We start from the raw sequence: 26,085 nt of genomic DNA, 5'->3' as shown, positions 1-26,085 counted from the left end.
GAGGTGGTGTCTTGCAAGTGTGTTTCAGCATGCATGTTTCTTTGGAAACCTTGACTTTCAAGGAGGTTAAGAAGCAGGGAAGGCAATTCCCATCTGTCTTTCCATGAAATGAGGTTAATCTCTCAGTGCAGCTGGAGGTACCTGTGTGGCAGTGTCACAGGAAAGACAGTTTCCTTTTGACATATTTGATATTAAGTTGAAGTGATTTAAATCTCTTGGGATTGAAGCAAAGTCTGGAGAAAGGAGGAATGGAAGAGACCATCCCTTACATCTGAACAGGAGCAATCTCCAGAGCAAAATCTTTTAAGCAGCACCCCATGTTTTTCGGCTAGAGCTGTGGCCTCAGATAAGAGGAATTCCTGGTCTCTGCTCTGCCCATAAAGCAGCAAACCAGGCAGTCTTCAAAGTTCAAATGGAAAATTACAACTGTTGAATTTGCTATAGGCTTTCATGCAAACCACAGGACTAACTTTCAAAAGCACTCCAGTGATCTCTGAGAGTTACAACTTTTGTTATGACCCCAAGGCTGTGACAGTAGGTGTGAGGGAACTGTAATGCCCTGAGTTGCTCTCAGTTAAGCACTGTCTAAGCTATCCTGGCCAAAGCCAGTCGATTTTCTGTGTGAAGCCACAGTGACGTAGCTGCAGCTCAGACTCAGTATCTGGAGCATGCAAAGTAGATTGACTTCTGAGTTTGTAGTAATAGTAACAACTGAAGAGTCTCTGGTTGTTGTGGTGTGTAGCAGTTTGAAGGGAAATTACTGAGAGGAGGTCAGTGTGGCTGCCGCATTGGGGATTTGCACTTAGGGTTTTCACTGCCTCTATCTGTCCTCAGTAACAAATGGCTTGACCGTGACTGCTGTGGGAGACGCAGGTAGAGGGTGATACTGCAACAGTGCTGGCACCTTGTAGTGCCCATTCCATGGCTGCTGCGGTGATCTCCAGGCTCCTTTGCAATGAAAGATGCAGAGAAATCTGCCGAGGCTGTCAGGAGCATCACAGGAAATGTATAAAACCAGCTTGTGTTAAAAACATGGAGGCACCTGAGAGTGGAAACCTACCTGAACAGCCAGATAGATGGTTCAGTGTCTTCTAGTCCAAGCTCCGTAATCTACACTGGCATCAGAATTATTTGTATCACTTGCTACACTTGTTATTTTAAATTGTAGAATCATTGAATGGTTTGTGTTGAAAGGGACATTAAAGATCATCTAGTTCCAACTCCCTGCCATGGACAGGAACACCTTCCATGAGACCAGGTTGCTCAAATCCCTGTCCAACCTCGCCTTGAACATTGCCAGGGATGGGGCATCCACAGCTTCTCTAGACAACGTATTCCAATGTCTCACAATCCCCACAGTGGTTTTTCCTAATGTTTAATCTAAATCTACCCTCTTCCAGTTTAAAACCATTACCCTTTGTCCTCCTTTTACTACATTAAAAGTCTAACATTATGTTCAACCATAACATTGAATGTACTGAAACCTAGGACTATTTGCTGCACGGCTGGGAGGGCAAGGGTGGTTTGAGGTATGTTGAGGCTCTTCTGAAAGAAACCCTGGTACCTAACCTCACACCTTGGGTAAACCAGAGAGCAGTTCATTGATGTTCACAGAAAGCTGACTCTGTTTCCTTTTCCCTGCCAGGCATCGACAGCCAGTGGATGCAGACGCTGCGGATGCACCAAATAGCAAAAGCCATTTCTCATCAGCACGGCCACCCCCACAGCCCAACCACCGTCACCCACTACCTGCCCTACCTTCGCAGCCAGGACTCCTACGCTGCTGCCGTGAGGAGGACGCGCGGTCCCGTCAGTTACCAGTTCATGTCCATCAGCCACTCTAGAAACTCCTCTCCCCTTTCGCACAGTCAGATGAGAAACCTCTCGAATCTGCACCTGAACTCGAAAGGCAGCAGCACCTCCAGCACAGCCTCCGACACCCCCTCGGAGAGGGACAGGTCTGCCAGCAAAGGCAGAAACACCTCGCACGGTGCTAACTCCCGCAGCTCCTCGGACGGGCGGCACAGTGGGACCAGCTCCCCGGTGCCCCCCCAGTTCCCAGGGAGAGCCTGCAGGACTTCCTCAACAGCAATCCCCCAGTCCTCCCAGCAGCGGAGGTACTCCCGCGGCTCTCCCCAGCCCAAGGCCATCCCAGGCATGCCCCCACAGGATGAAAGCGAGCCCAGGAGGGGCGAAGGGGAGAGCAGAGTCAGCGAGGGAGGGTGGATAAAGGTGCAGCATGCAAAGAAGTCCAACAGGCAGACTGCCAGCAAGCCGGGGAAGGAGAGGCCCCGGGGGGGCTGGCGGGGCCGGAGGACGTTCTAAGGGAGGAATTTGCCCTTTTATTTAACTGAATGGTCAACCTAGAGAAGATACACCCTATTTAATTTGTTGCATCGAAGCCAGGACACCGCCTTCCTTGCTGGCCAGTGTGGCCCAGTGCCTGCCAGCAGAAGGGGAGAGATGCCTGCCTCTCCTCCTGACACAGTCAGCGACAAGGGATTTCACTTGATTTTCTCCCCTCCATTTGGCTGCTCATTCTCAGGTGACTGGATATCCACTGTTTTGCTTAACATGTCAATAATAAAAATCAGTAAGGCACAGCTGGGTGCCATAATGAAAGGCTCTCCATTTCATCCTTAGGGAAGGAGTTGTGCTGCTACCTCTCTCCTCACCTCGCTTATGTCTCCAGAAGGTGAGTCAGGCTCCCAGTGGGGTCTCCTCACCCTTGTTCAGTCTGCTTCTGTCAGGGCTATAAGAAGAGGTGGTATGTTATCAAATCCGTGTAGTCTGAAAATATGGTAACAAAGGGTTATTTCTATTCAGGTCCACTCCAGTAGCTTCTCTTCTGGACTTCCAGCTTGTCATCCCCTCTCAGGAATTTCTCACCTTGCTCTTTACTAAAAGCCCCAACACCAGCTACATGACACCATTGAGCACACTTTGTCATATACACAGTTGTCATAACCAGCAGGAGAAACAGAAACAAGGCTTTATTCTCTTTGGGGGGAAAAAGTAAAAACAGAGGGAGAAAAAGGCATTGCCTTTATCACAGTTACATCTAACCCGACTGAGGCCTACCATAATGTTTATCCCTCGGCAGCAGGCATTTTTTAATTGAATTTTTAAATGTGGCCAGGCTGTGTCGCTTTTGTCTTTCAGTCTTCAGGTAGTAAAGACAAGGTCAGCAAAGTTTCTGATTAATGTGGTCTTTAGCTCCACCGAGAACAAAGACACAGCTGTAGACTCACTCGGCGTCAAGAAGTTTCTTTGTGGCCTTTTCACTCCAAGTTGATTTCACACAATTAAAAAGGGAAAAATAAAAAGTGTAGGAAAAAAAAAAAAGAAAAAGTTAGGGTTTCCCAAGATACAAGAAGCAGAAAAAAAAAAAGAAACAGATAAAGGAAGCTGAACCCAAAGCAACACATGGTACCCACTGAAAGCCAAGAAACTGTGAATTAGAGATGCCTTTGAACAAGGTGCTACATGCCATCCACACCAAGCAGTGCTTGCTGGCACACAGTGGTGAGCGATGCTGGTGCGCCAACCCCTCAGTTATGCCCATCACCACAGCACTGGATGTTCTAAGGGACACAAATTCCCTGCTCCACACAAAGGCCACTCCTAGGTGCACATGCAGCTCTGCCCCCTCTGATTCCCACCAGCCCCAGTGAAGGCTGAGCCCCATGGTGAGTTTCCCAGTACCTACCAGAGTGAACTGGGATTCCCATTTCATTAATTCAGGACAAGGTCCACGAAATCCAGTGGAACAGCACACAGCGGATACCAGGTGTCAGGAATTGTATCTCTGTCATTTAAGCACCTTTTCCTCTGACAACAGGTAAGAGCAAAAAAAAAACAGACGCTTTACCTGGACTGGGAGCTCTGCTCTGGCCATCCCGGCGGTGGCAGCGTAGGCACCAGGCAGAGCCGGGTGAGGGGAGGCTGCAACGCAGAGCTCGGGGTGCAGGAAGTGCCTGCACTGGTCTTGTGGGGCGAGGGTGCACAATGGGCAGGGCTGCACTCGGTGGAGGTCCTCCTGCAGCAGGGGCTGAGCTGCGGGATGCTGTCAATTGGCTGAAAGATGTCAGGGAAGCTGAGAGGAAGCAGGACTGCTTGCTCCAGGTCCAAACTGTGCAGGGGCCACAAGTGTCCACCACAGCGCATACAGGAAAGGAGAAGGGTGTTAATGCAGGAAGCTGGGAACCAGCAACAAAAAATACCAACAAAAAAAACGGAGGAAGAGGACAATTAAAAGCAAGGGGTTTCCTCCTAAATCTGTTGTCCCCACTCAGAACCGCTTTGCCGTTCTGCAGGGCGCTAACGAGGGCACGCACGCTGCACCACGCAAACAACCGGCTGATGTACTAGTAATAAGGATCACTACTGGTGCTGCCAGGAGAAAGTGGTAGGTCACAGTAGTAGGGGACTCTATTTTGAAGGGCACAGAGGCACCCATCTGTCACCCTGACCTACTCTCAAGGGAGGAGTGTTGCCTACCAGGGGCTCGGATCAGGGATGTCGCTGAGAGGCTGCATGCTCTAGTAAGTCCCACAGACTATTACCCACTTCTAGTCGTCCATGTGAGTGCTAGTGATATTGACAGCAGTAGCCTGGGAATCATTAAGAAGACTACAGAGCCCTGGGAGTGGTGGTTAGGGGCTCTGGAGCCCAGTTTTCTCATTGATCCTATGGGTCAAAGGGGAGGACCTTAAATAGGCTAGGCGGATTTGCCAGGTTAATAAATGGTTAGAATGGTAGTGCCATAGTCAGGGGTTTGGTTATTTTAGAACATGGGACTCAGTTTGGGAGGCCAGGTTTACTGGAGGCTGGTAGAGCTGGTCTGACAAGGGGAAGAGCTGCTTTGGTAGGAGATTTGTCAGGCTGGTCAAGGCAGCTTCAAACTAGATGCACTGGGGGAGAGGGGCATCGATCCAGTCAGTTGCCAACACCTATAATAAATGCTTGGTGTGATGCAGAGCTATTTCAGCCACTCCAGCTAATGAGTTGGCTTTATTTGGAGCTCAGCTCATACGGCTCTATACAAACGCCTGTCGTATGGGGAATAAACGAGAGGAATTAGAGATGTGTGCATGAATAATCCATCTCCCAGCTCAACCCCTCACACAAGCCTTTCCTTTTCCCATGCAGCCTTTGCACAGAAGGATGGCTGTTGCGGAGGTGACAGCCCAGGGGAGAATCCAAGGGGCCCCAAAATCATAAACAACCCTAGGCTGTTCCTCACCCTAACCCCGTGGGACATGAGTAGGTTGCCAATCCATCCCAGGGCAGCAGAGCTGCAGAGGCTGCTTTTTATGGCCTGGCCAGGAATTTCATCCAGCTCAGTGTCTTGATTTGGACAGGACTGTAATCTCTCTTGCAACATTTCTGGTTGTTGCTTTGGCCTCATACTGATTTCAAAGGACATGCTGAAATGTTACGCTTGTACTGTGCTGCGCTTCCCAGGGAGATAAACAGAAGCAATGGTCAGAGATGGGATACGGGGTGGCTGGCTGACCCCTTTTCACTGAGGAATGTCTGCCAGGTTCCAGCCTGTCACTGCTGCCTTGGTGTGCTGGGGGGCATATGGTCATACTGACTGGGTGGGATGGAATGACTGTGGGACCTGGCCAGCCAGTGCTGCAGACCTGCCTGCAATGAGATGGATGCCAGTGGCCACTGCCTCCTCATCTGCACCTGATCTCAGTGATGGCATGCCAGCGGATGAAACGCTGCCACGCTCTCAGGAACAACAGTTTTCAGGGCTGAGGTTCACAGGGGTCATTGCTGGGTTGATTATTTCTCTGAAATGGTGGAGAAAGCAAACCCAGTTCCTGTTCAGCTGGGAGGGGAAAGTGCCCATTCATGTCTGCACCCAGCACTGCCAGGAGTGAGCTAAGACACTGTAAGAACCTCCTTTCTCACTGGCATCACTGTGAAACAGGAATGGTGTTTTGGGGCACTGTTTACTTTTTAAAGAAGGTGTTTGCTGCTGCAGCAGCTTTGCTCTTTCTAACCTCTTCCCACTGATGATTTTCTAGCAGTTGGCCATGTCTGACAGTAATGCCACCGTCCCTGGGCACAAAACCCCATATGCTGACCATGATCTGGCAACTTGCTGAGCTGATTTAGAGGAGCAGAAGTTGCTCAAACCCTCTGGTTCTTCCCTCCCTCCTCACTCACAGCAACAACCCCTACCCTGGGCATCCCTTACCACTGTCCTCCTCTCCAGCTGAGATCAAACCCCAAGTGTTTGAAGACTTTTCTATGAACTTGCTGCCAAGAATTCTGGACAAAGATATTCTTATCAAGGATAAGAACTTGCTTTTCTTTTTTTTTTTTTAATATTGTGCTAGAGAATGCACTTTGACCTAATTATTATTATTATTACTTTAGGCTGGGAAAGACAGGCAGTTATTTTCGTGGAAAAACCCCAAACCAAGAGACCTCCTGACATCTCATGTCACTAAAATAGACTAAAATAGCTGTGCTACCTCTGCAGATTACATGACCCAATTGTTTTCTATATATGTGTCTACCACAGAAGGGAGTTTACATAATATTCTTATCTAATGAAGTGTCAAAGTTTAGCAGTTCAAGCCAGTTTGTGGCAAAAAGTTAGAGGTTGTGGAGGAGAAGTCTATTATGGCACTAACACTAATTAGCATCTGCCAAGACCATGTTTGAGTACATATAAATACAGGGCATTTGAGATGACCATCTCAGAGGACAGAGGAACAGTGCTTGGGGGTGGCAGCAGCCCAGGGTGGCTGAAAGCGTGCAGCTGCTCTCTGCAGGTCCCACCCCAGCACCACTTCCATTTCCCACCACTTCTGCCCCAGCCTCCTGCCTGCCCCGAGGGTTGGTACCTCTCCACTTCAGGAGGTGGTTTTGCAGCTGCCGACAGACTACAGACACAAACACTGTGCAATGTAGGATGAAGTGGCTTAATATAGTTTATTTTCCTGCCTTAGCAAGAAAGGTGAGGGCTTCCTGCAGCAGAGAAAGGGCATGTCTCTCATGCTGTGAAAAACACAGGAAGGGCCTGAAACCTTAAGGTGTGCTGTGACCCCCACAGCAGGCAGTAGTGAGCTCTTAAAGAGGCTTTCTACCGGTCACGCTGCTTCCTCCCTCATGCTGATACAGAGAGGTCGCTGCAGAGAAGGTCAAGGCTTCCTCTTGCTCCTGTCCTCTCCCAGCAACCGCAGCTAGCTGAAGGCTGGTGGAGACAGTGCAAATAACATTCACAAACTGGCAGTGGCAAAGCTTATATAAAAGGGAAAAAAAAAACAGACTGCAGTAAGCATTTTTTATTATTTTCTGATAGCCTCCTGTTTCCTACAGCTATGCATTTGCAGAACATTTTCAAAGCAATTTCTTTATGATGTGACTTAATCTATTTTGTGTTTTCAAAGGGAAATATAAATCAAAGTCCAAGAGTGAAAGGGCTGGGATCTCAAGCTTTTAAAAGCGGCTATTGCATATCAACAACAGCTACTTTTGATCAACAGTTTTTGCTATGTATTTTGTGAAATGGCCACAGAATACTCAAATGAGCATTAAAATTATACTTCCATTACATGCATCACAATGCTCTGGGCTCTAAATGATCTGCTATGATGTCTACTTGGAACAATCATTAAGCTTTCTACAAAAACTGACCACATTTCAGCCATTCTCTTAGTGCACTGATGAATATAGTTTTCTGCAGGCATTTGTCAACTGCACTTTTTGTCTCCCTGGGCTGTATTTATCCTTTTGGTTTTCCTTCTCTTATTCTTTTCATTTTTATGGTCCCACCAGTTTGTGTCAAAGAAACACAGTATCAAATAAGATCGGACATGACCACCCTTGATTCAACATGCAGGATACATTTGCACCAGCCTTTACTAGTAAAGAATGTACAGCAAAGCACAAGGAGATACAAACCTGTTAAATTAGAAGGGGAGAATCTATTTTTCCATGGAGAGAGAAAAAAAGCAAAAAGCATACTAATTGCATTGTGGAGGTATTTTGTGGAACTGGTACAGGTGGTCTCGGCTATAAACTGATTAGAAATGCTGAAAACATAAAACTTACATTTATTTTACAAATTCTGGTTCAACCTATCAGAGCACTATGTTGAAGTATTAACAGTAAAATAGTACTTCATAAAAATTCCTGTCTAGCAAACATATAGAGGTCTGACTATAATGAAATCCCAAAAAAATGGCCATCATCCTGCTTCTGCACAAGGTAAGTGTCCTTTCTGGTTTGCAATCAATAACAGGTTACCTGATTATACACTTTATTATGTCTCATACTGTAAGGTTAGCCACTGGAGGCTGACATATGAACAAATACACGTGCTTGATCAGATCTTTTACAGCAACACACCTTTCAAGAGAGAAAAACAATTAGTGTGTGTTATAGGTTACCGATTTACAATTTACATCATAAATCAATGTCTGATTATTTTAATGTGAAATGTTTTTAGCTTCATTTTATTGCACTGACGGTTTCAATAACACTATAATTTGCTCAGATGAAGAGGTGATTGGACAGCTCTTAACAGAAATTTTTAATTACTGTCATTAGTGGCTGCAATCTTACTCTTTTCTATGAAGCTTAGATACGTGTTATTGCATTGTGCTACAGGTACTCTGGGGTCATGAGAATCCAAACTCTCCCTTTCCTCTGAAATACTTGCATCTATAAATCTGTGTCACTGTGCAAGTCCCATCACAATAATTATGAGCATCACACAAACATTAATTAATGTATCCACATGCTATTTTAGGTAGGTAGAAATGTACTGCCCCAATTGGCGGGGGGGGGGGGGGGGGGGGGGAAAAAAAGGGGAAACTAGAGCATAAAATGTGTTGTCCATAGTTAAGACAGGAAGCGTGTAGGAGAGCCAGCAGGAGTCCTGTCTCCAGAGAGAAAAGCTGTGTTGCAGTGCCAACAGCTGAAATCTACAGGGTGACATGGAAGACAGCGTTTGTCCTTCATCCCAGCAGACTAAAGGTCGCATTTACTGTTTGTGACAATGGAGCTATTGTTGTTAGAGGCCCATGTTATTGCTACTGCTTGAAGCTCCCAATATATAAACAAGTTCATTTACCCCAGATAGATGCAGAAAGCATCGCATGCTCGATCTACTACAGGGCCCTCTTTAATTTCAGCAGATTCCCTCAGCAGGTCTTCCAAGAGCCACTACTATGTACTGGCAACTCATTTCAAGGACAGATGAGAATTGAAGAGACTGTTTTTTTGGGAACTTCTGATCCCTACATACTCCAGATAATCTTCGCTGACATATGAGGGGTGAGCTCAACCTGCAGCTGGGCAGCAGGGAGACAGGCAGACTGGTAACACTGGACAGGCAGTGCAGGACCTGGACCAGGAGACCAAATGGGCAGAAATATTTTCTTCCACTCATGTTAGCTTGAGTTAAATGTATGTGAAAATGCAGTGCTCACCTGGATTCAGCTCTGCATGTCCTCAGCTAAAAATAAATAAATAAATAGCTGGATGTGGGACAGTGGTGCTGCCTATGTCTCAACATAGGCATACCTTTTCTATCATGGTACAGCCAGTTGATAAATTTGTTCTGCCCATCCACTGAGGGCATCTGGGCCCTGCGTAGTAGAACAGGGGTGTGAAGAGCATGGAGAAAGCATGGGGAATTAAAACAGTGGAAATGACTGGGGTGCAGTTCACAACACCCATCTCCTGAGTTACAGACCTCTGTTTTCTGGTACCCTGCACTGCACCATGGGAAGGTAAGCCCCTGCCCTTCACATACTTCCCATTTCTTTTCTCCCTTTCCTGCCCCCTTCTCCCCAATCCTCTGTAAAATATATGAGCTGACATACACAATTTTCAATAAATTAATCCTTTTTCACAATATTTTTTTTTTTTAAAGCTGAAAGTATGGTTCACAACATGTCCTGTCTGGCATCCACACAACATCCCTGCTCTGGCCTATTAATTTTAAAGCCATTTGACTACATATGTTGTTTGAAGAATGCTGTTTCCATTAAGCATTAAATGGCAAATTAACTGCAGTCTGAAGTATGAATTCAGCTGTCCCCATCAGTATTATATAACATTTCATATGATGCTCTTTAAAAGCTGTGAAGGTCTGCCACTTTTCTCATAAAATCCTGATAATCATGATTCAAGATGTTAAGGGCTGTTACTGCTGAAAAACTGGATCCTTTCTTCCATGTAAGTAAAATGTATTTGTAGATTTATTATTACTATTTTTTTTTCTAAAAGAAGTAAAACTACATCAAAGTTCAAGAAACACCTCTCCTTCCCATCTGAGCTGTCTTGTTTGGAAGCCATCTGTGTGGCAATCCTCCACTAATGTGGATTTAGAGGAATTGAGTGTGGTCTGGTCTCCGGAGAACTGGGTTTAGTTCATCTGCTTTTGTGTGTGTGCTGAGAAGCCAGCGGTGCAGGTAAGTATGTAATTACAGGCTTACTTAAAATGGAGATTTTTTTACACGACAGATTGCAGCGTGCGCAGGAAGAATAATGCCGACAGAAAACAGGAAACCTCCATGAGGGCTCTTGTACTCTATTGTGCTGCAGCCGATTTGCAGGCTTTGGCTTAGAGACAATTCGTGGTTTGCTTTACAGCAGCGCAGGTTTGTGTGCGGGCTGCACGTGCATGGGGCCTCCTTTCCTCCCCCCATCAGAAGGCACCTGGAAATGCTGAGCAGCTACAGTTGCACTGGTATTGAGCCCTGCTGAGACCCCAGGATAAGCAGGGGATTATAGCAAGCACCAGGGCCACAAATCCCGTATAGCTTCCTCAAGGCTTCTCCCGTTACTACTGCTGCCAAATACTGGTGGTGCAGCAGATATTTTGCTGTGCTTAACAGCTGTATCTGATTTAGTGCTATATTACAAACACTACATAAAATATTTCACAATGACTGACGATCTATTTTCTTCTGGCCTGTCTTCAAGTAATATTTTGTTTGCAGAGCCAGCATCTTTGTAAACCCCTGTTGTACTGCTGTACTCCCATGGGAGGCATCACCCAAGGTCCCACTCCCAACGCTGAGCTGTGCTCCTGCTGCACTGGCAAATAACACTGCCTTTACTGCGGGAGCACAGCGAAGCGAGTGCGTTGTTGCTGGGTGTCTTAACCCACTGCAGCCCCGCTTTGCAGGGCTTCACTCCACCGGCGAAGGGTGTCCAGGGGACGCGGGGGCTGCCCAGGACACAGGCCTTTCCTGCGTGGAGATACCCGCTCTGTCCCTGAAAACTGGCGAGCTTTGGGGTTTACTTCAGAGCGGTGGAAGCAAACCCAGGTTTGCCGTATAAAATCCAATTGTTTTCAAAAGCGGGAGTGCTGCAGGCAACGTGGTCACCCCGACCCTTCATCCCCCCCCCCGCGCCCAGCTCGGCACGGGGCGGTCCTTCCCCCCCGCGCCCCGCCCCTCTGGCTCCCGCGGGGTTCCGACCGGGAGCTTTTCGCGCCACAAGCCAGGCCCTTGCAGCTCCACAAACCCCGCACCGCGAGTAAAAGAAAAAACCCGTGCCCCCCACACTAGCTCCTCCGGGGCACCCCAGGGAGAGCTGATGGAGTTCTTAACAGGGGTGGGCGCCGGGCGCGGGATGAGCATGCGGGGAGCCACATCACAAGGGGGGTGTCAGCTGCATCTGCCAGGACGCGGGCGCCAACGCGGGAAAAGCGCCGTCAGCCCCGCCTCCCGCAGTCCCAGTCGCTTTGGCGCGAACCTTCAGTTCCCGCTGGTCGCCCAGCAGCCGCCAGCATGGGTCTGTCGCGCACGCAGGTGAGCGCTGCCCTGCGGCCGGGGGCTGCCCTCCGGGCTCGCAGCACGGCTGCGGACCGCTGCTGCCGGCGGGGCTGCGGCGCTTGAGGCTGCGCTCTCCCGGCGGCCCTACGGGGGGTGGTGGGGTGGTGTGTGTGTGTCTCATGGCCGGGGCAAGCCGGGCTGTGGGGAAGCCGTAGGGATCGGGTGAGGCCAATCTTTGGGCTGGTCCTCGCCGGCCACTCCAGGGTGGGGGATGAGGTGTGAGCAGCCCCGCTCTGCAGACCGGCAGCCTCCTGCCCCGCCGCGGTGCTGGGCGTCTTTGTGCATGGCTGGGACCTGGGGCACTGCTGCGCTGGGCAGGAAGGGGGGGGGGGGGGGTACGCGCGGCCCGGCAGCAGCCTCACTGAGTGCGCCCGCCTCGCCGCTGCCCCGCTACGGCTGGGGAGTGAGGGCGGCGGCGCGCGGGGCCCGCTGCGGGTGGGAAGGAGAAAGGTACCTCAGGGCTTGGGGGGGAGAGCCGTGAGGTGTGTGTGTGTGTGTGTGTGTGTGTGCGAGGGGAGGGGAGGGGACGGCACCATCTTAGCAGGGGAGTGAGGCGGGGAGAGCTGCCCGCGCCCCGGCCAGGGGAAGGGCGTGTTTGTGTGCGGGGGCGATTCCGGGTCTCCTGGGCTGGGCCTCACAGTGCTGGGCGGCCCCGTACTCTTGGGAAGCCGCCGCAGCGGGATTCCTCCGGCTGGGCTCCCCCTCAGGCGACGCAAAAGCGGCCCCTTTTGTGCCTGGGCCGCGCCGAGCAGTTTTTATTTCACCTCAGCACCAGTAAAACTGAAGCGTGGGCAAGGCCCGGGGTGCTGCGGTGCTGCTCCCCCGACAGGCAGTGAGCTGAATGGTGCTGGGGAGAGGGCGGAGGGCTTCAAATTGCACTGGCTAGTTGCTGCTTAAACCCCGATTGTAAAGTACTTGACGCGGTGGAGCCCATGATCTGGTACTGGTGAGAGCGCTCGACTTGGCCAGCATCTAAGTGTGCGTGCAGCAGGCTTCCTTTGGGGCCCTGTGAAATGAAAACCTGAAGACCATCAAAAATGTATTTCAAAGTGGTAATAAAATTAACAAAACAGCAAGCTGCCATGTCTAGAGCAGTTCAAAGGTCCTGTGGATAGGATCCTCAAGAGCTGCAGTGCATTTAGTGTTTGCCTCAAACTAAAAGTAATTAGTAAGTCAAAGCAGATTGCTAGGTACTGCTTGTGTACTTGTATTTTTTTCCCAGCATTGTCTATAGTGAGTGGGGAACGGTATGATTTTTGTGTATATTGCTTAAAAAAAGGTGTTTCTAAAACTGAAAAGAACTCATCTATAGCAATGAGCAGAAGTGTATCGGAGTAGAAACTATTCCCATTTCTAATTCTGTGAATTACTTCAGAGCTGATGATAATACTGTTGACTTGTATTCAAGACTGTTAAACATCCTAAAATGTTCAAACCTCCTAAACTTCAATTTAAGGATCTAGTGTGCTGAAGTAGGTCTCTTTTAATAATGGTGTTCCCGTTGTCCTTTTGCAGCGTCGACGTTCAGGAAGGAAAAACTTCACAGCCTTCCGAAATACAAAACTGATCCCCATGGAAACATCCTCATCCTCCGATGACAGTTGTGACAGTTTTGGTTCTGATAATTTTGCAAACACAGTAAGTACAGTACCAGAACAAATAGAGCTGAAAGCACAGTGCTAGTAAAGCTTGCAAACATGTAAAGCTGGTAAAGCTAGTAAATGTTTTTTGTTCATGATTAGAACAGTTTGCTCTGCATGTTTTTGTAAAGTAGTTACTAATCTATGCTATATGCTGTAATTTCATTTCACTCTTAATTTGTGCTTCCATGTGGTAAGTGCTGGAAACAGTTTAGCTATTTATTCTAGCCTTTGGAATGTCACCTAACCTGACATGCCTGAGGGTGGTGAGGAAGTGGAATTATGTTGCTCAGGGAAGTTGTGGATGCTTCATCCCTGCTGGTGTTCAAGGCCAGGATGGATGGAGTCTTGGTTTGACGTGCTTGAGTGCAAGGTGTTCCTGCCCATGGCAGGGGGGTTGGAACTGGATGATCTCAATGTCCTTTCCAACCCAAACCATTCTATAATTTGCAGCTGTGGTTCTGAAACCCCTTTTTTAAAAAAAAGTTGTTTGCTTATACTACACTTGCAAATGTGAATAACTTTCTGTACAATTTAAGTTAAAGGATGTTTTATTCTTCATAGAAATGCAAGTTTAGGTCAGATATTGGAGAAGAACTGGCCAAGATTTTTCATGAAGCATCTGATGATGAATCGTTCTGTGGCTTTTCGGAAAATGAGATTCAAGATGCATTGGTAAGACAGTTGATTTTAGTTTGCATTTTTAAATTTAAATTATTAATAATTGAGAAATAATGGCAGCTTCAGCTGAAAGTCAAATGTTGTCATAGAGCAGCATTGTCTTATTTAATGTACAGTCTAAGTAACCATAGCTTCATTTTTTTTTTTGTCTCCATAAAAAGTCCTCAAGCTCCTGAGCTTTGCAAGTTCAGAATAAAATCTGCTGTATGGATTTTGAATTATAATAACTCTTACAACTATCCTTGCTGGATGTTACTCTATTAAACTCAACATTTCTGGTTTCCTCAATATGAAATGTTATGCTAGCCCACAGATTCCAGCAAACCTGAGAAAAATTTCTGTGTCTGTTGACATGCAGTCAGACCTGCACTCTGACAGCGTAACAGGAAATGCTTTCTACTTTAGCAGTAGAGAAATAGTGATAGGTGGTGAAATCGCCTTCCTGCTTTTCCTTGACATCAGTGCAAGAGCAGTTTTGTTGCTTAGAAAGACACCCAGTTGGTGTTTAGTAGAGAAAACAGAAGTAGTAGCATGTTTGGTATAAAATAGTCACTTCGTAGTAACTTCAGAGCTTGCTGAGAAATGGCTAGAAAAGAGTAAGGTCTGTCTGGAAGAACAGAGTTCAGTAAGACACAACTGTAAAGAGGGTAAGTGGGAAACAAAGCTGGAATAGATGTGTAAGAAAAAGGAATCAATAACTACACATAATGGGCAACCAGAATTGCATAGCTGGTTTAATAAAAGTCCTGTGCAAATAAGGATTGCCATTTGAGGCTGATGGTCTGTGCATATGAAGCAAGAAGCCTGTTTTTACCTATGACCAAAATAAGGCTTTCTTGCTGAGTGCAAGCCTGAAAGTCAAAGGCTGTTGCAAAATGGGCTTTTCACTAAAGAAATTAATTTGTCCTCACTAAACCCTTGGTTCTTTCCAAAGCTGTAAAGCAAAGTATCTGAATTCCAAGAGAAGAGAATACTAGGATTTTATTCATAATTATTTCACTGACTGGCTCTAGAAGGAAGTTTTTTCTTAGTATCTATCACTGATACTGTAAGAATGACTGTTCTTGATAGCTTACAAACTTGAGTTTGACCCTTTGCTGAGAACTGCATAGTGGCCTTTTCTACAGCCAAGTATGTTACAAAATCAAACTTTTTAAATGCAGTTCTCTTTCTCATACTGACACACAAACTGTCTTTGCTATTAGACCTGCAAGTGACAGCTAAGACTGCTGCAGCTGAAACCAGCCTCCTTTTTCTGATGTGCCACTGCTTTGGCCAGATAGTCTCTTAACTACCCCAAACAAAAGATTGCTAGACTGTATTTAATTGCAGAGCAATTCACTTGGATTTATATGCTGCTTTTCTGTTTGTTAACAGAAACTGGAATCGGATTCAGAGGAGAATGATATAAATGCTGAAAGTGACATAGCTCAGAGAAGGCAGAAATGCCTGGTTCCTTTAAAAGTAGCCATGAAGTTTCCACCTCGAAGGTCAGAAAGAAGGAAGGGTGAGATGGAGCCTCTTGCTGAAAAGCTGATGCCTGCTCCAGATTCAGACTCTGACTCTGAAGAAAATGGTGCCATGTTTTTAGAAAAAAGAGCTTTAAACATAAAGGAAAACAAAGCAATGGCAAGTACTCGCTGTCTGCCTCGGGTCCTCCCCTTTTCTCCCCTTTCCCCTTGACTTACATAACTCTTTGGTGGTTCAGATTAACTCTAATGAGAATTTAGTTACTAGAACATAAATAAGACATTAAAGTAAAATTAAGAGTGGTTGCCTTTCCTATAAGTAACTGTACTTCTAGCCAGTTCTCCTATTCTAATAGTCTGTCATAGCACATAAACACTGTTTTAAGGCTCTGCTTTTTTTCGTTTTTCTCTTGTTAGCTTGCAAAACTGATGGCCGAGTTGCAAAATGTTTCTGGTATCTTTGGTGGGAGAAAATCGTTGCCAACTGTCAGTCATGTAAGTATATATATTTAATATATTTGCCCTCAGATTTCCGAGCCAAATTCTAACATTACAGAGCAAGATTTTCAACTGAAAAACCTAATAAGCCTTGTAAATCAAAGTCCAGTTTAGAATTTTATTGGATCCTAAAACAGACGTCCGCATTGTGCAATTTTCTTTTGATTTGCAACTGAATAAAGCAGAGCAGATTAATTCATAAAGGTTAGGTGTCTCCACAGGCCAATAAAACTAAACAAGGTGCTGTGTAAAGAGGTGTTTATATAAAGGCTGGAGATAAAGGGGGCCAGCTCAGACTTTGAAGCTCAAGCCTGAGTATTTGGTGAGTTTGAAGCCTTGAAAGAAACCTTACATTTGGCCTAACTAGGTCCTTAAAGGAGGCTAGGTTGTAAGTTGGCAGTGTAATGAATTTCACTGCTAATTTATCTGTAAGCTATGTGAAGATGGGAACAACATTAGAAGTCACAATTTCTCATAGACACAGGTTCTGCTGCTGGTGCTTGGGGGACTTACTGTGTCTTACACCAGTGTGGACACAAACTTGCTTTTGGCTATTTCTCTGCAGCTAGCAGATAGACTAAGATGAGTTTGCCTAGGGTGGTTTTTGCCTTGTGTTTCCTGATTTGGGACAGGCAGAAGACTTCATCGTTGGGAAAGCCAGAAGGAAGGCATGTCTGTTGGGGATGGAATTGATAGTAGGGACAGGAGCTGCTTGGTTTTTTGCCTTTTTCATTGGGGGCTTTTAAATTTTACCAGGGGTCAAAGCGACTTCCAAGGCATTCAGTGCCAAGAAGTGCTTTGAGGAGGAACCCAGACCGAAGTTGTCGGCCTCACACAAGATCCAGATCGCTGATTGAAGGTCCTCCTACTCTTTTACAAGAGGAGGAAGATGATGACCCATATGTCTTTGTGAGAAGAAGAAAGATGTCTGATGAATACCTGGAGGTATGTTGAGGTTCTAGTTTCCCTGTTGCAGGTTGATTAAGAAGGTGGTTTTCTATTGCTTCAAGAAAATCGCAATTCATACAGAGTTTACCAGGGTTATGAGTATGCTATGCCCTGGGAAGCAGTACAGAAAATACAATGTTGTATGTGTTCTTCATTTACCCTGCCTTATCCTTGAAAAATCACTCTTGCACTCCAGCAGGAATTAAGCAAGGTCCAGCACCATTTCTGCACCCTGAAGGTGACAGATCAAGCAAAGCTACTAAAGCTGTATCCATATCATATATCTTTGCAAAGAATCTGTTATCTCTTGTTTAACTATACGATGGGTATTTGAGACTTTGACGCTGCTTTGAACATTCACACCTTGTTTATGTAGCATTTTTGCTGAAACTAGTACTTACTGCAAGTGTCTTCACTGTTCAGCATGAAACCCGAACTCCCAGGAGGGGTCACCGTGGTGCCATGGCTTTTCCACATGTTGTGCGCCCAGTTGAGGAGATAACAGAGGAAGAGCTGTATAATATTTGTGGATCTGCAAGAGAGAAAGTATATAATAGAGCCACAGTAAGTATACTCAAACTTTGTGAAATACATACTTTGTGCAGTCATTTTCTTGTTATTCCCTGCTTGTGGTTTAGCATCAAACAGAACAGACTTCCTCTCATGGAAAGGAAGGGTGTGATTTTTGGGAGAATTTGTCTGAGGTCTTAAAATGTCATCATTTACCTTCTGAAAGTGTAGAATGGCCTTTACAAAGTTTTAACAGTTAGGTTGCTTCCATGCTGAAACGGTTTTCGTACTTAGGCGCTATCAGCTGAGGAAAGTGACTCACAGGCAGTGAAGATACAATGTTAAAACAGTCTTGGCTCAAAGTTGCAAGGTGGCTTTCTGTTTTAGGTTAGGCACTGCTAGCTGCTGAAGAGACTGCTTGTTAAATGTTCTATTCCCCTAACTAAAGAGCCATCTTAAATGTCTTGTTTCCTGAACTACTTTCCCTGTGTTCTAGGGATCCACCTGTCATCAGTGTCGCCAAAAAACCATAGACACCAAGACGAATTGTCGTAACCCTGATTGCATAGGAGTGCGGGGCCAGTTCTGTGGGCCATGCCTCCGCAATAGATATGGGGAAGACGTCAGAGCGGCGTTGCTGGATCCGGTAAGACAATTCTGAATGTTGGCTTTATTGTGCTTAACTTGAGCAGAGAGGTGCATTGTTTACAGTGAAAGAGTTTTAGCAGGATAGCTATTTACAGTGGTGTAGTATATAATGCTGTCCTGGTTTAATTCAAACTGAATCACACAACTTTGTGTTACGTAGAACTTGTCCTTACCTACTACTTCTGTAGGTTTATTTGCAGGAGTGAACTATAAGAGCAGAGCAGCTGCCAAAATGTTTTTTGTATTTGAAGCATCAGAATAGTGTTCTCTTTTGTCATGCATTAGTACTTAAAGCCCTATGGAAAGGAACTGTATTGTGGACAAAGTGCTGCTGTTGTGGGCTGTTGAAGTGGTGTGGGAGTTGAGCAGAGTGGAACGCTTCGTGTGGTTATGTGCAAGGCAGGCAAAGGAGAGGTCAGTCCTGTACAGACTGGAGAATTTACACTCTTGCTCTAGTTTAGACTGCTTCTGCAGTGCTGATGTTCATTGCAGAACTTGATGCAGAGCAGGGCCCTCTTAAGTTGCAGGTGTGAATTGTGTCTGGCATTTCAGTTCATCTAAAAGGATGCTGTCTGTCCTCTCTCTAGACATGGAGGTGCCCACCATGTCGTGGAATCTGCAACTGTAGCTTCTGCAGACAGCGAGATGGCCGATGTGCTACAGGTGTCCTGGTCTATCTGGCCAAGTACCATGGCTATGACAATGTCCATGCCTACTTGAAAAGGTAAGTATGCTATTGTGTCAGTGGCATAGCTGTGCTCTAAAGAGGGATAAGCAGTTTAAAACTGGGAGAGGAGAGCTCTCTGCATCCTGGTTTGTCAGGTAGATCTCAAGATAACTTCCCCTGTGTTTATTGTCAAGCCTTCCACTAATTGTCAAAAGAGTTTTAACACAATGTTTTGCTATAAGCTAATTCATGTTTCTGGTTGTCTTTCAGTCTGAAACAAGAATTTGGAATGGAAGACTGAAGCCACGATTGCCTCCAAGTTACATACTCTTTCACCAATGTCCTATTATTGCCTACAATTAATTGTTTAATCAAATGCGATTACAAAGCCAGTGCCTTGCTTCCCTTTCCTTTTGGGTAAAAAGGGATAAAGGACTTTTACATATCTCAGTACATATCGCTGTTTTTCTTGGGAAAACTGTTTAATGAAGGTCTCTGCCCATAGGCCATTGTTTTCTTTTTAAACACCTTTGCAAATCAGATAGCATCAGTCCTTGCCTTCATGGCAATAACTTCTTTTTTTTTGTTGTTCCTGAAAGGAGATGGGGCTTTAAGCCATTAGAGTTTTATTCATGCAGTGAGATGTGCTGCAGGTTTATTTCTGCTTTGAAGTTGATCACAAAAAGGTAATAGATATTGTGAAAATTCAGGGCACTGTTCCCCACAGACCCAGTGGAAAGTACGTGCTTAACTCCAGGCCAGCTTCTGCAATACCGAGTTACTGAACATAAATGATCAAATAAAAACTAAGAATTCTCTAAAATAACATGTTCTTAAGTTCAAAAAGGAAGCCCTAAAAGTTGTAGCTGAGCAGTCTCCAAGCGCTAATACATGGTTTTATAGAGTACTCAAAGTGCACATTGGCCATTTTAAGGGAGATTCCCCAAGTGACTTAAAAAGTGCAGCAGAGACGGGGGGGTGACACTTTGTATTTTTGCTTAGATGAAAGGAGGCTGCTGCTAATAGCTTTCATAGCACCGGCACTAGCCTTACCGAGTGATGACAGTGATGTGAACATACTGGTGTACATTGTGAAGTGACCACTCTGTCTAAACCAGAATGTGCTGTTTGATAAATTATTGGGTTTGTGTATTCTCCTCTTCCTGCTCTAGCTGAATCAGCATTGGTCCAGGGGAAGAGGAATGCTTTCAGGACCAGGGCTTGGTTAAGTAGAGGGGTAGTGGGTGTTGGGGAACAGCGAAGTGCATGAAAGATGGTAGCTTGCTGAATTTGAGTCTCTGGAAAAGGGATAATGACAGATCACTAGAGAGAGATCACTAAAATCTGAAGCCTGATATTTTTTATCTCTAGAAAGCCTAAAAGGTGTGAGCTTTCTAAGCTACAGTCCAACTTAAAAGTGAGTTATTCTTCCAGTTGCATTGATCAGCATAAATGTGAATAGGTAACATTCTCAAGAGACATCCTCAACAGATGAGGAAGGGCAAGTGCCTCATCAAAAAAGGCTTTTAAAAATAAAGGGAGATGTAATGGGTTGCATACAGTTTGTGAGCACTTAAAAATGTGGCTTGTGCTGTGGTTTTCCTCGTTAACAGTCCAGCCATATTTTTGTACCAGCTCTGCATGATTGTAGGATATTTTGCGTGATACTAATGAAGCATGAGTACAATAAAAACCGTTGGAGCTGAAGTATTCTATATTCTAACATGCTATGGGGATGGGATCTTGTATACTCAGTGCTGCAGAAAAGAAAATGCCATGAAAATTGCATCCAGAGAACCACAAAGTGTACAAATGTGCTTAGCTTGGTTATGGATACTTCTGTATAAGCTTTGTATAAGGTTTAGAATGCAATGTTATAAATAATGTACAGTCGAAAGCAGCAGACTCGACTTGCTTTTATTGAGCGCTAGAACAAAACATGGCTTTAGACTTCTCTGCTTGCACAGTATTTGCACTGTACATATACATAATGATCCATGGTTTAGACCTTTCTGGGAATTACATTGATGTGGATGGGAGGAGAGAGAAACCTGGAAACAAAAGGTATTTATGTCTCAGAACTGCAGTTCTGTTTCACAAATCTCTGTCCTTTTGAAAATCTGTCCTTATCTTGTTTTTATAGTGTGAATAGCTGTGCAGTCTGAGGTGGAGAGTGCTCTACCCCCTAGGTACATTTCATGAAGAAAGAACTCTAGAAATACATATTCTGACAGATAAGGGCAATTTGGTTTTTTTCCCTCCTAATTGCTGATCTTGCCTTCTGATTGCTGTGTGAAAGGACTCTTCTAAAAGCAAACCCTTGCATCGTATAATGGAAACTGCTGTATTTAGACTCAGATCTGCAATGTTCTGTACAAAGTTTTATTTTGAAAATAAAAATTTTGTGAGATAGAATTTTTGCCTCAGTTGTTTTTAAAAAGCCCCTTAGAGCTGTACTTGGAATTTACGACCTTTCAGGTGAATGTTTGTTGCAAAGTAAAGGAGTTGGCTGCTCCCCTTGTACCTGGGGGAATAGCAGGACTAGGACATCTTTCTCTCCCCTGCCCTGCTGGCTCTGATATTCATGCTGCTTGGATTCAATTGTTTGATACCTGGTGACTAACTTGCGATGGTAGAAATGTATAGGTTCAGGCCAGATACAGACTTTAAGCATGCGTGCTATGTGCTTACCCTTCTACTTATTTATATTTTGGGGGTTTGTTTGTTTTTTTAAGCAAGATGCATATATCCTGAGCTGAGAAGGTTGAGGAGGATGCATCAATTTGAACACAAATGCTGTTTGCTTTTGCGTCAGCATAGGGGGGTCTAGAGAGAAGAGTTATGAGACAGTGGCATAAGATTACACAAAGCTAACCTGTAGTGAGAGAGGAAATGGGAAAGAAGAGATCGAGCAGAGCAACTGCACTGTCCTCAAATACTCCACTGGTAAAATCCTCATGTTAACTCTCACCAAAGGGCTTTGTTTAGATGCACTACCTTTCATCATGCTGCTGGTGATGTGAGAATAAATTTTATATGATTGTGTAGTATGTTTATGGTTTACATGATGATTTTGAGGTGCCTCAACAACCCTTTTTTCCCAAGCCTCTGTACCGCAGCTACTTCAGTACTGATACTAACTTGCCGTCATTGAAGAGCTTATGGTTTATATCTGCAGCAAATGGCAGCAATTTAAGAAACTTTGCGAGGGAAAGATCCTAATTCTGCAGCTTTAAAAACAAAGATGCATGGAAATGGAGCATCATTGTTAAAGGACGAACAGAAGAATGAAGCTTATTTGAGGTAGAATGATGGTTAATTTATTATTGAAAAAGGCTGTATGAGTTGATACTCCCTCAGTACTCTCTGCTTTACAGCCAGGTGATCTTACGTAATTTCTATTTTTTTTTTTTTTTTTTAACCAGGTATAATAATTTGTAACTTCTAGAAATAAAATAGTGAGAAGATTAATAGGCAAACTTAAATTCCTTGGACCTTTTGCCCTGTGATGAGAGGTGGATGGGAAGGGCATTTGTGGCTATGTATTAGTCTGAGAGAAGTGACTGTGGCGAAAGGGTGAGTGGTAACTTCTTAAAGTTAAATATGTAAATAAAAACCCAAGCTTGCTTAGGAGTAAGCTTTTAATTAAAGTGACACAGCCTATTGATAGAATTGGCCAAACCCACCTTACTATACAAAGATCCTCTTAGATTAGTATATATGTTGTTTCTTCCCTGTCTCACTTTCTTTTTAGGTAAGGCAAATGCTGAAGCATTAGATCTCTTAAAATCTTGAGAAGGATTTTGTTTTCTTTACTTATTAAACAAACCGGGTTGTTGTTTTTTTTTGTTATTTATAAATTACAAAACCAGAAGTGAAGTGTTGCTTCACAGGCTGGTGAAGTAGCATATGCTGCATGTTCCAGAGTAATGCACTGATCTATTTAACCAGTTACATTTGCATTAGTGTAGGGACCTGTATTGAAAATCTAAAAAATAGGTGTTAGCTTTGGAAACTCCCCCATGCCCCTTCTTAGCCTCAAATACACCTTTATTTTGTCTGCCAGAAACCTAAGAACATTTTGAAGAGAAAAGTTAAGGAGATGGTAACAACAAAACATCACCATAATTTGCGTTGGGTAGGCTAATGGAATCAAAAAGGGCAAAATGGTTGCATCTAGTCAAATAATGGCTTTCAGTGTTCCAGGGTGAGGGAACATAGCTGATTTTGAAACCTCTGTAATAGCAATGTGCATCTGAAACATTGGCAAGAGAGTCACCCACTGACCTCTGCTGGCATAAACCAGTTTGGTCTCTTACAGCTTTTTGCTAGTGGAGCTCTTGCATGGCCAGTGGCATGAGCTAGTGTGGCTATTTTAGAAGCCCTGCCTGCTGTTCTTTCATGTTCTTAGCCTCACAACTGAAACAGAGCAAATGATAGGGCTTTCTGTGTCAGGTATAGGCTGGCCAGTCTATGGTGTCCTAAGCACCAGCACCCAGGTAATGGTGGGCTGTGTTGGAGGTATAAGTAATTGTATAGCCTCCAAATATTAGGAGAGGATAGCATCACACTTTCATCTTTGGGTTGTACCTTTCTTCCAAATAATAAGCCTGGGGCTTCTTGATATGTATAAAAATCTCCACAGTCCCTTTGGGGGTGGGGCTGGCATCCAATAGGTAAATTGTATGTTTGAACCCAAAGGTAGAATGATTAATACCAGTGGTAGGAGTCCTGAAACTGGGAGGTGAGGGGGAAATTGAGAATCTTACTGTGACTCGTATTTATAAGAAGTTGTGGATACTGAATTTGTATGAAAACCCATCTAGAGCATAGTTCTACAGCCATGTTAAACAAGATCTACTTGTTGCTGTTTGGTACAGGCTTTCTTCTAGCTAGAATTGAACAAGCTCTGGTTGCAAGGATGGAAGACAGTTCTGTTATGTGAAAAAAAAAATAACCCCAAAATCATGATATGGTCAGGATGTCTGTCTCTTGGTAGGAGTACTTTGATAGTATTTGTGCTGGTTTATTACTATGTTTTTAGTTTAAGTGATCAGTTGAAATGTAGATCCTGCTGCGTTGAGCCTTACTCATGTAATCTTTTCCCTGGAGTAGGTCTGCAGGTAAAACTTGTATCTCCTAAAAATGGAAAGAAAATGTTACTGAAATTATAGATTTGTGTTTAGGCCCAAGTTAGCTTTATATCCCTACCTGTCTTTTAATATCATTGCAGGCAGGGATAATGAAATTGTGTGCTAGGTCGTACCAAAAGGTATAAGTAACAGAAGCTGATGGCAAACATCCACATTCTCTTTTAATCACCTATACAATAACAAAGCAATCCTGTTAGCACTCCTTTTGGCCTTGTTTTACCTCCTTTTAGTTTGAATGCCAGTCTAAAAGTGGTATGCTTGTGAGTTGCTACATAAACTGGGCATGCACAATTGACTGCCACCAGGGCTGAGGGTGAGAGGGCTCCCACAAATATAGAAATTTGTATTGTTCATGTTCTAGGAGAATTAGCATTTATATCTCCTCCCTGAATATCCAACCAGACTCCTTTTGAAATAAAACTACTGGAAAGACTATACTGAAACTAAACATTTTTGACTTCAGAGATATTTGGATGTTTTCTATTTTATTATACAGCTAAAGTAAAACAAAAAGTTCAGTTAGTGTCAACCATTTTGTTTAATACTTTGGAGATTCGCCATCTTTCGATGTGCTCTAAAGTTCCAGATCTAGAGGCTTAGCTATGCTACTACTCAAATGTGAATGAACATAGGCACTCTTATGTGATTCTCTTCTTATATAGCTTATTAGCAGAATTTAGCAGTAGGAAAGATCCTATTTCTTAGTGCTTTTGTGCTATGGGTTTTTTGTTGTTGGGTGTAGGGGGGGGCCTGGTTTTGGTTTTGGGTATTTCTTTTTGAGGCTGGTTGTAGTGTGAATACAAGTGATAACAGTAAATCATCAGGAAAAAAACCTTTGGAAATAAGCCAGAGCCAAATTCTTTTCTCGTGCTCTGTTCAATCTGCTTCCTCTTTAAAAGAAAACTTTCACATTAGCAGAAAAATAAATGCTTAGCCAGAGTTCTTTTTGTGTCCCTTTCAGCAGGGAGAAGGGGATGAGTGTGCCGAGCTCAATGCCCATGCTGGCTTCCTCCTGCCGTGGAGAGTTAACACTCTAAAAGCTTTTTCTTCCCCCTTTATTTCTGTTTCCATTTAATTCTTATGAAGAAGTTGCAATGTTAGAATTTTGGTATTGGAAACCAAGCACAGAGTTTTGTTGTGAAGAACTGAGAGGAACTGAACTGCTTTGATATAATCGCAATTTTCTCTGGGAGAAGCAACTTCTGGTTTCTAAATGGTTGCTGTTGCTAGAAAACAGCATCTGCATTACAAAGCTCTGAAGCGTTCTCCAACATATTATAATATACCCATATATATGGTACTATATGCCCATTACAGTATACAGACACAGTGTTCTGTCAAAGCCTTCTGGTATGATCTTAAACAAGTCACTTTTCCTGCAGTTGTAAGACCAAAACCCCATTCACCAACATAGCTAAAGCCTACTTTAGGAAAAAAAAAAAAAAACAACAAAAAAACCCACCAACAATTGAATATTTTTAACATGATTACAATTAATTAATTTTCATCAAGACATGTAGACTCACAGCAAGGAATAATGCTTTGTTTTTCCTGTGTGCCTTCTAAGCACAGACTAAAGATACACATCCTTTCTCCTCACAAGCAGAGTTAGGCTATTTCTTAGACATACTCACTATCTATTTCTTAGATATACTCACTTTTAAGTATATTATGCATAATAGCTGAAACAAGGGAGTTGAAAGTATTGCAATCTGTTAGGTACCATTTTCTTTCTTCCTATATGTCCAGTTTCCACAAAGCTAATGTCTAGCACCTGATATTTGGGGGTTTTTAAGTTCTGATGAAAAGTTATGGATGAGATGAATAGTTTGGCTGATTATTTGGCTTAGCTAAGTTGCTGATTAAGCCTGACTGCTGAAATCTAGCTTCTGTTTTTCTCTGTGATAAAAGAATGATCAAATAATTCTTTTAACAACATGTTGGGATCCACAAGAACATGTGATTCCTGCCACATCTTATGGTTTCCTGCTATCTAGTGGAACAGCCAGCCTCACTGGAGTGCCCTGGTACACCATGGCTTGCTGTACAGTT

At 44.3% G+C, this 26,085-nt stretch overlaps 2 protein-coding genes and 1 long non-coding RNA gene across 4 annotated transcripts in view; 2 read left to right on the top strand and 1 right to left on the bottom strand.

The window, feature by feature from the left end:
* The window catches only part of MAP3K20 (mitogen-activated protein kinase kinase kinase 20), a 90,668-nt gene extending 88,046 nt beyond the window's left edge, over positions 1–2,622 (top strand). Inside the window, exon 20 of one of the 2 annotated variants that reach the window (XM_062604816.1) lies at positions 1,646–2,622. In XM_062604816.1, coding sequence (XP_062460800.1) covers positions 1,646–2,325 — 680 coding nt within the window. In that variant the 3' untranslated portion in view covers positions 2,326–2,622. The remainder of the gene's footprint in view (positions 1–1,645) is intronic. The other variant, XM_062604817.1, reaches the window with a different exon arrangement.
* A 342-nt stretch (positions 2,623–2,964) lies between these two features.
* Positions 2,965–3,848, bottom strand: LOC134156607 (uncharacterized). Its single transcript, XR_009961969.1, has 2 exons — positions 3,710–3,848; positions 2,965–3,284 (listed from the first exon to the last, which is right to left on the bottom strand). It is a non-coding gene; the product is annotated as an uncharacterized LOC134156607 (long non-coding RNA).
* A 5,908-nt stretch (positions 3,849–9,756) lies between these two features.
* CDCA7 (cell division cycle associated 7) lies at positions 9,757–19,333 on the top strand. Its single transcript, XM_062604703.1, is given in 14 exon segments — positions 9,757–9,764; positions 10,582–10,637; positions 11,343–11,480; positions 11,483–11,719; positions 11,722–11,795; positions 13,335–13,457; positions 14,024–14,134; positions 15,518–15,769; positions 16,027–16,104; positions 16,864–17,052; positions 17,479–17,619; positions 18,062–18,211; positions 18,801–18,937; positions 19,151–19,333. Coding segments are annotated over 14 exon segments (1,725 nt in total). The 3' UTR covers positions 19,182–19,333.
* The last annotated feature ends 6,752 nt before the right edge of the window (positions 19,334–26,085 follow it).

Source organism: Pezoporus occidentalis, unplaced genomic scaffold (genome assembly GCF_034315485.1).
Source record: "Pezoporus occidentalis ecotype Australia unplaced genomic scaffold, CSIRO_AGI_Poc_V1 ctg88, whole genome shotgun sequence".
NCBI classification, from domain to species: Eukaryota; Metazoa; Chordata; class Aves; order Psittaciformes; family Psittacidae; genus Pezoporus; species Pezoporus occidentalis.
The sequence above is the reverse complement of the archived record's forward strand: the minus strand, read 5'-3'. Positions and strand labels throughout refer to the sequence as shown.